Source organism: Chiloscyllium plagiosum, unplaced genomic scaffold, assembly GCF_037043375.1.
Source record: "Chiloscyllium plagiosum isolate Xiang-an unplaced genomic scaffold, Cpla_swu_hap1 HiC_scaffold_37, whole genome shotgun sequence".
NCBI classification, from domain to species: domain Eukaryota; kingdom Metazoa; phylum Chordata; class Chondrichthyes; order Orectolobiformes; family Hemiscylliidae; genus Chiloscyllium; species Chiloscyllium plagiosum.
The window spans coordinates 38,209,035-38,220,694 of NW_028270175.1; the positions used below are offsets into that span (position 1 = coordinate 38,209,035).

Below are 11,660 nucleotides of genomic sequence, written 5' to 3' on the forward strand. Positions count from 1 at the left end.
CAATTTTAATTCAACAAACAAATGAAAAGGATTAGGGAGGGAACTGCAGGTTACATGCCAAGGTTCCTGTATGCAGAAGCCCATAGACACTGAGACTGTCTCAGAACTTCCAGGTTTGCAGGATATGTCCATAATTTTGAGTCATTCCTGTTCAGAATCATTGAACTGCAATACAAGCTCAGGCACTCAAATTTAATGAGGGAAGAAATTTTGGATAGTTTTACCCAGAACACAAACATACTCCATAGAATTGCTTCAGCAAAGGCAACGTCCCATCTCATGAAAATAAAAGCAAAGCCTGAAAAGAAAACAGAAATGCTGGATAAATTCAGCAGGTCTGGCAGCATTTGTGAAAATAGAAAAATAGAGGTAATGTTTAAAGTTCAATGAGACTTTTTCAGAACATGAATTCTGTTTCTCTCTTCAGAGGTGCTGACAGCCTTGCTGAGTTTCTCCAACAGTTTCTGATACACTTGCTGAGTATTGCTGGAGAAAGCAGGAACCACCAGCAGTGCTTTATCCGGAGGCTCATTGAAGATGTTATCTAGTATTGTGACAAAACATCTGGAAATGAACCTTCCAGCTCAGCGAGCAAACCAACATCTGGAAACAAATACTCCATAACTCACATTATGGCTGATACCAGTTTAGTGTACAAAGACAGTTGATGCTGAAAATCTGAAAAAAAAAACAACTGCTGGAAATTCTGAGAAGGTTAGGCAGGATCTGTGGCGAGAGAAACAAATAATTTTGTTAAATTGATTGACTCACCAAACAGAAATTCTGCAGAAAATAAAATAGCAGGGACATAGAAGCACTTCTGTTGACATTACATCCATCCATTTCTTAGCAAAATTTTCGTTTCCATTAAAAATGGTTTGGAATTTGAACTACTACTAGCAAATCAGTCTTTTGTTCTATGTTCTAGCATTATAAGGTTTTTTTTTGGTGAGTTTTTTTTATTGTTATTATTATTAATTATCATTAAATGGGGTGAACCACTATTGACACAATAAGAGATTGCATTCATGTGAGAAATTGGACAAGGGTCTTCTGGTTGAATTAATATTTACATAGAAATGCACATTTTCAAATGTATTGGAGAGATGGTGAACAATGAAGATGAAATCACTTCCCCTACTATGCTTGAATTATGATTCAAGATGGTAAGTTGAAGAATGTAGTGACAGCTGTTGTAAAGAAGTTATCATTACCCTAAACCCACTCCTACCAATCTGGGTAGAGACACATTGTTGAAACAAGTGGTCTTCAACAAAAGAGCGAAGGAGAAGAAATAAATCTTTGCCTAGGTGTTCCTCAGAATAGCAAAAGTATCTGGGTCCTTGAAGCCCATGTTGCTACAGGTTCATGATTTACCTTAGCTGCTCATCTGTTAAGGAAAGAGAAAATTACACTTCTACAAACTAACAAACATGTTTTGTCTTCAAAGGTGCCTGTGGGAACGGAAACAAAAGTAAATTCTGTGCAGCAAAATACACCGGACATAGTGGAAAAGTGTTTGTGATGGTCTGAGAAAGCGCAGATGGAAACTATTAACCAATCAATGGAAACCAAAGATGTCTGATGTCATGCCTAATAATAGCCAAGTCTTATTTTTGTGGTCTGGTTTATTATGGAAACCAGCTTTGGTAATCGCTCAGCTAATCTATGATCACACAACATGAATCTGTGGTATTTATAATCAAACTTTTGGCTTAAAATTATTTCAGCTATGCTCTGTGATTTTATGCTATATCTTACCTTTTATGATATTCTTTTATTTAAGTTTGCACTCAAAGCAAAATAGCCCTGACATTTATATCTAGAGCTTTTACTAGAGCAATAATCCATATCAAGGACTTTTGTGTCACACCAACTATTTAAAGTTAGAAATGGAAGTAAATGTTGGAATAGGTTTGGCATTTGTGCAGAGCCTTTGCCAGTGTGAGTATGAATTGGTGGTTAGAGTGTTTTGCTACAGAGAATCACAACTACAAATTTAAAACTTAAGAAACAATCTTACATTGGTTTTATGGATTTTGTACATATTCATTTTCTAGAATAATTATTGATTTACTGTCATATTTTAAATTGTGATATGGTTTGGAAAATCCGCTCTTATCCAATTTCTTCGAGTGTACTAAAAAGACTTATCCCGTCCGTTCTTATTGGAGACAGTTTTGCATATTTGAAATAATGTTTTCATGGAAATTAGTTTGAAGTTCTTACATATGATTCTTTTTCTTCAGGTCAGTGATATGATTTATGATACCTTTGTAAATTCAGGGAAATGTATGATGCAGAGTGAATGACGTGAATTGCAATTTTTACTTGTTCAACATGAAACAATAATTACGTCGTATTGAATCAAGGTGATAAATTACAACAAAAGTAGCCAAAAGAATCTGTGACCAGCAGTCTTTGCTGTGTTCAAAACCTAATATAAAGAACAAATTAAACACTTCAATTTTTTGATGGAGTTACTTTTCTTAATTGATGCAGTAGATATTTGGTAACAAATAATAGAGATGATGGATGGCATTTTCCAGAATGTTCATTAATCTTGGAAAGGAAGCCTACAACTCTCTTTTCAGTAGATATACTTCATTCTAAGAACATATTTTAGTTATCCTCTGTGTTTATTTAATTGTTTATGATTATATTCATTTAAGGTTTCTTTTTGTAAAATTAAAGTCCTTTATTGAATCCTACTCTTCTGTATCTTACCGGCATTACTATTCTGTTATCATGCAGAAAATTATTCAACTCATTAACACTTAATTTGATCAAATGGAAGTGCTTTTGCAGGTCATTTTGTTTTGGTTGCCCTGTGTCAATTTCCTGCTTAAGCCATTTGAAATTATTCAGTAGGAAATGTTCTGTAAGCTTTGATTCTTCCTCCCTCTGGGTATTGTGACTGGTCAACCCTGTATCCTCGAAGTACAATTAATGATGTTGGCAGCACCCTTTTAGAGAATTAATGCCTCTCTGCCATACATGATTTAATGTCCTTAGCCACATTTGTCAACCAGCTATGTCCTTGTGACAGTTAAATTGTGGAACTTGGTGTTAAATATTTTGATTCAGTCATGTATTCAAGCATGCTGTAAAGCCTACATAAACACCAAAATGAAAAACCAGACAGTTGTGCACATGCAGTTAGCAGCAGGTGAAGAATTATGAATCATGCTTTCCTCAAGCTGAAACAGAGATCTGAATATAATTTTTTTTACTGCTCATAGCATACAAAGGTTAGCTGGCTTACTGGAAAGGTAACAGTTGATTGATGTAGTTATGTGGTTCAATTCAGAAATAGGTAATTTTTCAGGAAACCAACAAAATCAGATATGTTTTCTAATTATAGTGTATGCATTCAACTGTATAGATTTTTAATTGCATTCTTTTGGCAAAATAAATATTATTGAAGCTAATTAATTTAAGAATAGAGTTAGATATTTGGATTCTAAGGCCATCGTGGTTTGTAATATTGCTTTTAACTCGTATTAAACATTGGCTGGTTGGTCTACATTTCAAACTGAACAGGAATTCTGGTTGTCAAAATCGTATTGGTCATGGGTGAGTGTGTTGAATGACAGACAGGAGGAATTTGGAAAGAAAGTTGGGTAAATAAATGTGTTTAAGGAGGTTAGCCAGTTGAAATCCATTAGATTGGTCAGATGAGGAGCAGACAAGAAAATAAGAAATACTTGTTTCAGTCGATGGACTGAGTGAAGGAAGAAGCACAAATATAAAGTGATAATGGATATTCCATTCTACATGACTGTTGTGTGATTCTCTGCGGGTTTATATTCATGACTTAAGTGGTGAATTTAATTATTTTGTTCAGATTGTTTCGAAATTTGTTCAGAGATTTAGAATTTCTTTTGTTAAATCTGGAGAAAGTTGGTCTCCATCATCAGAATTTATTCTTTACTCTTTTGTAGTTGGTTTTGTATCTTGAACAACAAATTGGCTTTTTTTAAATTAAAAATCACAGACAAAATTTGAGGGGGTTAGTTTACACCTGAAATAAATCATTATTACGCGACTAATCTGTTATCTTATTTGTTCCCTTTGCCTGTTCCTTTCTTGCCCTTTCTTCCATTTTCATGAACTGCATTATGGGATTCTCCCAATGTATGGGGCTAGTCATCCTACCATCAGGGTATAAAGATAGGTACAGGCAATTATTCTGTTAATCCTTCCACTACTTCATAATATTCTCCCAAGGAAAGACCCTGAAAATGCACTAAAAGGAAATGTCATTATTCTATTCTGTAACTGAAAGCTATCCTTTCTCTTCTCTCCCCTATTCCATTCGCATTGAACCCACTGATACCTTCTCCAACTGATACCTTCTCCAACTGATACCTTCCACTAGTTGAGATCAGGTCTTCATTCTTCATGATGAGGTAAACACATAGTGGTTATCACTGTTACCTCACAGCACCAGGGACCTGATTTCGATTCCAGCCTTGGGTGACTAGTTGGAGTTGGCACATGATCCCTCTGTCTGCGTAGGTTCCACCAGGTGCTCCAGTTTCCTCCCAAAGTCCAGAGATGTGCGGGTTAGGTGAATTGGCCATGCTAAATTGCGCCGTGTTGTGCAGGTTAGGTGGATTAGCCAAGGTAAACGCAAGGTTACAGGGATAGGTCTGTATGGGAGGGTGCAGATTCGATGGGCCAAATGGCCTCTATCTGCACTGTAGGATTCTTTGATTCTGAAAACAAAAATACTTGCATTTCTGTAGCATCCTTCACTACCTTGATGTGTCTGAAAGCACTTTACAGCAAATTAATTATGTTCAGAAGTATGGTCACTGGTCAGTTATGAAACATGGCTGCCAATTTGCATGCAGCCCACTCCCACAGCCAGCAATGTGGTAATGGCCAGATAATCTGTTCTAATGATATTGTTTGAGGGATAAATATCAGCCGAGGACCCAAGGGAGAAGTCTCCTGCTTTTCTTCAGATTAATGCAATAGGGCTTTTTTTTTAGTTATGCAACAATATTTGCGTAGTAATACATGAAGTGTCAGACTAGATTTCTTCAATGGAATATCTGTGCCTCAGAAACAGGAGTACTACCACTGAACCTGGGATAATTGGAGATAGCACTCTACATTCACCACTCCTCATAAAATGAGTATGATTTCTTTGCACTATGACCCCATCCTGACCCAAATTGTTGAGACCTCCTCCACCCAGCAGAAAGCATTTTGAAAAGTTCTTTCCTTCACAACTTCTCATTTTCTCTCCATTACCTAATTTTCCATAGTTTGACTCGTGTGCTGCCTTATATCCATGTGCAGTTCCAGTCCAGAACTGGAACTTTTCCCAAGTGGAACAGTGCAAGGATACCAGTCTGTGTCTAATTATAAACTGAAATCTGAGACTGAGCAAGGAGAGTGATCAGAGGAACTTTCTGTAACGTAAGCTTGTTGGACTAACTTTCTACACAAAGTCATACCATTTTATTTCCATTTACAAATATATTTCTTGTGAGGATATATCAGCAAAAGTAGGAGAAAGTGAGGACTGCAGATGCTGGAGATCAGAGTTGAAGTGTGTGGTGCTGAAAAAGCGCAGCAGGTCAGGCAGCATCCAAGGAGCAGGGGAATCAACGGATGAAGAGCATCCTGATGAAGAGCTTATGCTCGAAACATCGACTCCCCTGCCCTCGAATGCTGCCTGACCGGCTGTGTTCTTTTCCAGCACCATACTTTTTGACTCTGTATCAGCAAAAGCGTCAACTGGAGTTTTTTTTATTCAAGTGCGAGAAGTAAACCTTATGCCACTCATTCTAGATAGGGAGAATTGAATGAAATCTGCTTTGTTTGCAATGCACCAAATTCTGGACCTTCTAAATATAGCTATGTAAATGTCCAAGATTGATATGAGAGTGATATTATCAGGTTGATGTACTGATGCCCCTGAAAACAAGTGTGAAAGGGATGAAATGATGAAGAAACAAAAATGAAAGACAAAAAAAAAAGCAGAAAACCCATTTTCCAAATGAGACCACCTTACCAGATAACTGACTCCTTTTGCCTTCAATAACCTTGGTGGTCTTTTAGGGAAATTTATATTTTAAAGCACTTACTCAATCAGTCTATTTCTAAAGGTTCAAAGTTGGATTTCAGCTAAGCACATTTTTCTTGTCAGTCCTATAATATCTTTCATTAGATAGGTTTCTTAATGCAGCAGATGTTGGCTGATTTGTTTGAAGAGGTTAGAATAAGAATATGTTATGCTTTCCTCCAACAGTGACGAATCAGCTAATTAACCCAAATAGGGAGTAAGCCTTACAAACAAGCAATGCCCCTAACTCTACCTTGAGTTTGTCGATCTCAAGTGGAGTGGTGACTGAGCTATGATGATTAGCCTTAATCATTCTGGATTAAAGGGATGAATTGGATTGGTTGTTGACCTTGTTTGTACAGTGTCCCCAGCTGGAACTACATTCATTTGTTGACATGGAGTGAGGGCACAACACCAACCTGCCTAACGCTTTCTGTCAAAACCTACATGTGAATAATTGCTACGTTGGTTAAATACTGAAGGATAATGATTCTCCAAAAATGTGTTACATTTAGCCAAGGAAGGGAAAAAAGGGAAAACTTGCAGGCTGAAGGTGTGGGTGGGCAGTGACTCATATGAAGAGTATTCAGTAGACTGTCAAAACCATCCCAGCCTTTTCAACAATAAAGAACCTTTTCAGTCTATATTGGTGCAAATTGTGCTGTTAAAATATAACATAAAATTTGAATACTTTTGATTCGTGCTATTTTTGGTATTTGCACTAAGAAATTTAGAGAAAAATGTTTAAAAATCCAGAGAGCAAAGTGTGTTAGTTCTCATTGATCAATGTTTCATGAATTTTAAATTTGATTTTTATTTCCTTGGTTGCAGCTTCTTGAAGCGGCATTGCCTCCCCAAGAGCTGCACCTGATTTAAAGAAACAGGAATCTGTCAGGGAGGATCATTTTTTTAATCCATATGACTTATCAAGGAATTAACCTCTTAAAACAATGGTTTTGTGTATTGGATATACAAAAAATATATAATGCACTTGAATGTCAATTTGTAAAATTGGTTTAACAAAAAATAAACTGTTCTGGTAGAAACCTATGAGTCAGTGTTTTTATGCTTCAATGCTTTGAGGTTACCATGCAATTTAAAAATGTCTGGTTTCTAAGGATTTTCATTTTCCAAATCACAACCTTCGTTTTTTGTTGTAATTATACAGGAAGCTATAAATTGTTTCTGATAAATGATGCAAGCCATTCCTTTTACAATGCTAAGAGATTATGTGCAAACATGCTCTTTGGAATTTGGATAACAGTATAACCTGTTGCAGAATTCCATGCACAAGGCAGACACTAAGTGAAACTGAAAGGCCTAACTTCCTTCATGAGAAATACTGCCACACAATCTTTATGGGCTCTTGAGAAACCAGGAAAGTCCCAAATTTGATCCCAGGACTTTATTCCCTAACATCAGAGCTGTAGCCCTGCCCCTGGCTTCAACAATCCTGTACAAGAAAAGAACAAATTTGTCAGGTTCTTCCTTCAGTCTCAGGCTATGCCACCTACATGGAATTCTGGAATAACTTTACTCTTCAGTGTCAAAGTAGTCATTGAGTTTCATTTGTGACTACAGCAACAATTGACACTGAGGAGGTGCTCTGGAAGTAGAAACCATTCAAGAGAGATAATAAAACAAAAAGTGAACACAGAGTTTAAAAAAAAAGGAAGTTCTGTCTTCACAGTTTAACCTACTGAGTATTTCAACCATTTCCTGTTCATATTATCAAAGAAGAAGAGAATAAGAGAGATGATCTATGGCTTGGGCAAAGAGTTAGATTACATGGTCCTAAAGGATACAGAGATAAAGAGGGTTAGGAAAGGAATTACAGAGAATGGGTCATATGTGGATAAGTACAAAGCCACCAGTTATGGAACAAAGGAAATATGCAATGCTTAAGAGACAACACTTGGAGGATGAAAGATTTCCAGGCAGTTGTCAAATTGAAGGGGTTTACTGATAAAGGAGTGAGGTTACTGAAGGATTTGAACACGATGCGGAAAGTTTAAAATTAAAGGCTGCAGTTTTCAAAAACTACAAGTTACTTTCTTAAAACGTCTCCTTGTGAATTAATTTGAACTTGTTCAAAGCATCTTTACAGCATTTTACTTTCATTGAATTACAGCTGAAAACAAGTACAGCTGTGTGCAGTTTAAACTGGCTTTCCCGGTATTAAAATAATTTACAAAGCCCTGTTTCATTCATTTGATTTCAGTGAATCTGAGACCAGCTATTGTAATTGATTTCTTCCCCAGTTCTTAAGGTTTGGTGAGCAACAAGTACTTTGAAACATAAGATGATGTGAATGTTGCACTCGATGAGGCTGATCTGGTGAATCTTGACAAAAGCTATGAAGTGTTAGAGATAACAAAAAGTTGAAGATCATTTTAAAATTGTTTCTGGGCCATTAAGAATGACAAAGCAGATCAGATGGCTAACCAATTTGAAATTGGTCTAGAAATGTGTGAACATTCAAATTCTTGCAGGACCTGATCAGGTCAAAGTGAAATACTATTCAAGGATCCTGGAATGAAACTATTCTAGGTAGCCAAAGATGAGGAATCATGGTGCTGAAAGCCTTTGACAGAAAAGACAGTTTCAGCTCAAAGGTGGCCCTGCCATCACTTTGTGGAGAGCTCGTGTGTTAAGCCTGCAATTCTAGTGGGTGTTTTGAGAAGATTTGTAGCTCAGGTTGAGGTTCTGGATGTACGTTTGCTCGCTGAGATAGAAGGTTCATTTTCAGACATTTCATCACCAAAAGAGGTAACATCTGTAGTGAGCCTCCAGACAAAGCACTGCTGTTGTTTTCTGCTTTCTATGTATATGTTTGGTTTCCTTGTGTTGGTGATGTCATTTCCTATGGTGATGTCATTTCCTATTCTTTTTCTCAGGGGGTGGGAAATCGGGTCCAAGTCAATGTGTTTGTTGACAGAGTTCTGGTTGGAATGCCATGCTTCTAGGACTTACCTTGCATGTCTCTGGCTTGTCCTAGGATGGATGTGTTGTCCCAGTCGAAGTAGTGTCCTTCCTCATCTGTATGGAAGGATACTAGTGAGAGTGGGTCTTGTCGTTTTGTGGGTGGGTACCAGACTGGTGAAAAGTATTGCAAATGCCTAGTTATTTTATTCATTCGTGGCATGTGAGCACCACAAGCAAAGCCAGTATTTATTGCCCATGTCTAATTGTTCTCAGGAAGGTAGTGGTGACTTTTTGCTTTGATCCATGACAGTTCATGGCATGCTGGGACACTCACTTTGCTGTTAGGAAGGGAATTCCAGAATTTCGATCAACAGTAAAAGAACAGGGACATGTTTCCAAATCAAGGTGGTGTGTGGCTTGATGTGACACAAGAAGCTGGTGGTGTTGCCATGTAAGGGGCTGATGATGAACCTTGAAGAACTGCTGTAGTGCATCTTTAGATTGTACATAGTGCTGACACAGTGTGTTGGTGATGATGGTGCTGGATGGGCTGCCAGTCAAGTGAATTAAGTTCTCCTGGACAGTGTCAAGATTCTTGAAGATTTTTGATGCTAGGCAGATGAGGCCACACCTGCTGAGTTTCTCAGGGAATTCTGTTTATATTTCAGATTTCCAACATCTGGCTTTAATTTGATTTTTAATGCGTTGCTGGTCAAAATGTTTTCCGGAGTCTGTGTGTGTGACATGGCACTGTCTGTTCATTTCTCTCTAGTGCTGACTGCTCTGTAAAGGTCATGTGAACAATGCACTTCACTTATGTGTGGGGAAAAAAAATGAACAAGTTAAAAAGTATGAACGTATCATCCTGTGTGACTGCATAGTCATGGGCTTTATTTTGTAGTTCCCACGTTATTTTCACCTTGATGTTGCTTGGACCTGAGGACAATCAACTGGGAAAACCAATAAGACAAGACAGTAGTCAAGTTAGTCATTGTCTAGGCATGGGTTCCCTTTGTCTTGCTCTTACTGTTCCTCTATAGACAGAATCTTTCACTTGGAAGAGCAAAGGCCAGAGTGGAGGAACCTATGATTGAAGAAGATGGGACATTGTTTGTGGCCCCATGCTGCTGCTCACCATTGCAGGAATCTTCCAAGTTGCACTGAAAAAGTTGGGATGATCACTCATAGAAGGCCAAGATGAAACAGCAGAAAAATTATGCCACGGATGAGGCTGGAGAAGTCGCGGTCCCGGGGAGTGGTCATTCAGCACTGGCCTGGACTACACTCATAAAAGTTTGTGAGAAGATTTGTAGCTCGGGTGCTCGTTGCTGTGGTTCTGTTCGCTGAGCTGGAAGTTTTTGTTGCAAACTACTGCGACCACTAGGACTTATAACAGCACACAAACCAACAGCCACTCTCAGACAACAACTCACCAAAACGAAGGACCCGATACCCAGCATGAGCAAAACTAATGTAGTGTACAAAATCCCATGCAAGGACTGCACAAAACACTATATAGGACAAACAGGAAGACAGCTAACGATCCGCATCCACAAACATCAACTAGCCACGAAACGACACGACCAGCTATCCCTAGTGGCCACACACGCAGACGACAAGCAACATGAATTTGACTGGGACAACACTACCATTATAGGGCAAGCGAAACAAAGAACAGCCAGGGAATTCCTAGAAGCATGGCACTCATCCACAAACCCCCTCAACAAACACATAGACCTGGACCCAATATACCGGCCACTACAGCGGACAGCTGAAACTGACAACCGGAAGCGGCAGGGACAGGCCACTATAAATGCCGGAGGAAACACCACAGAAGCGCTTCACAGGAGGCTCCCAAGCACTGAGGATGTCACCTAGACAGGGGACGAAACGTTTGCAACAAAAACTTCCAGCTCGGCGAACAGAACCACAGCAACACTCATAAAAACATAGAAAATAGTTGCAAGAATCAGCCATTCGGCCCTTCAAACCTGCACCACCATTCAATATGATCATGGGTCATCATGCAATCTCTGTATCCTACTCCCACTTTCTCTCTGTACCCCTTAATCCCTTTAGCCACAAAGGCCACATCTTAACTGGCCCTAACAGCTTTCTGTGGCAGAGAATTCCACAGATTCACAACTCTCTGAGTGAAGAAATTCTTCCTCATCTCAGTCCTGAATGGCTTACCCCTTATCCTTAGACTGTGACCCATAGTACTGGAGTTAGCCAACATCAGGAACATTCTTCCCACATCTATCCTTAGTCCCATCAGGATTTATAGGCTTCTGTGAGATCCAGCCTCGTTCTTCTAAATTCCTTTCAGTCAGCCACATCTTCAAAGCAATCCATCCCCAGGGAATGGACCTTCAATGCTGGCGGTCGAGGGTTATCTTGAGAGAAGTGAGTAAGTGTCAGTGTGTCCAGAGCGAGAGCTTAGATAGCATTAAGTGAAAGAACTCTCCCCATCATCATCCCTTCCTCCTTCCCTCTCATTCCCTCCCTCATCCCCCTCATTTCTTCCCTCCCTCCAACCCTCTCCCTTCTCCCACCCCTCCCACTTTCCCCAACAATGTGAGTTGCAGCGGGGTGAGAACCCTTTTCTATACAGAACAGGTAGTTGACATCTCCAAAGCCAAAACATAAAAAG

At 38.9% G+C, this 11,660-nt stretch overlaps 1 protein-coding gene across 1 annotated transcript in view; it reads left to right on the forward strand.

The window, feature by feature from the left end:
• Positions 1-7,128, forward strand: part of cunh1orf174 (chromosome unknown C1orf174 homolog) — a 29,436-nt gene extending 22,308 nt beyond the window's left edge. Inside the window, exon 5 of the mRNA XM_043675397.2 lies at positions 1,451-7,128. Within this exon, the coding sequence (XP_043531332.2) occupies positions 1,451-1,525 (75 nt within the window). The 3' untranslated portion in view covers positions 1,526-7,128. The remainder of the gene's footprint in view (positions 1-1,450) is intronic.
• Positions 7,129-11,660: the final 4,532 nt, after the last annotated feature.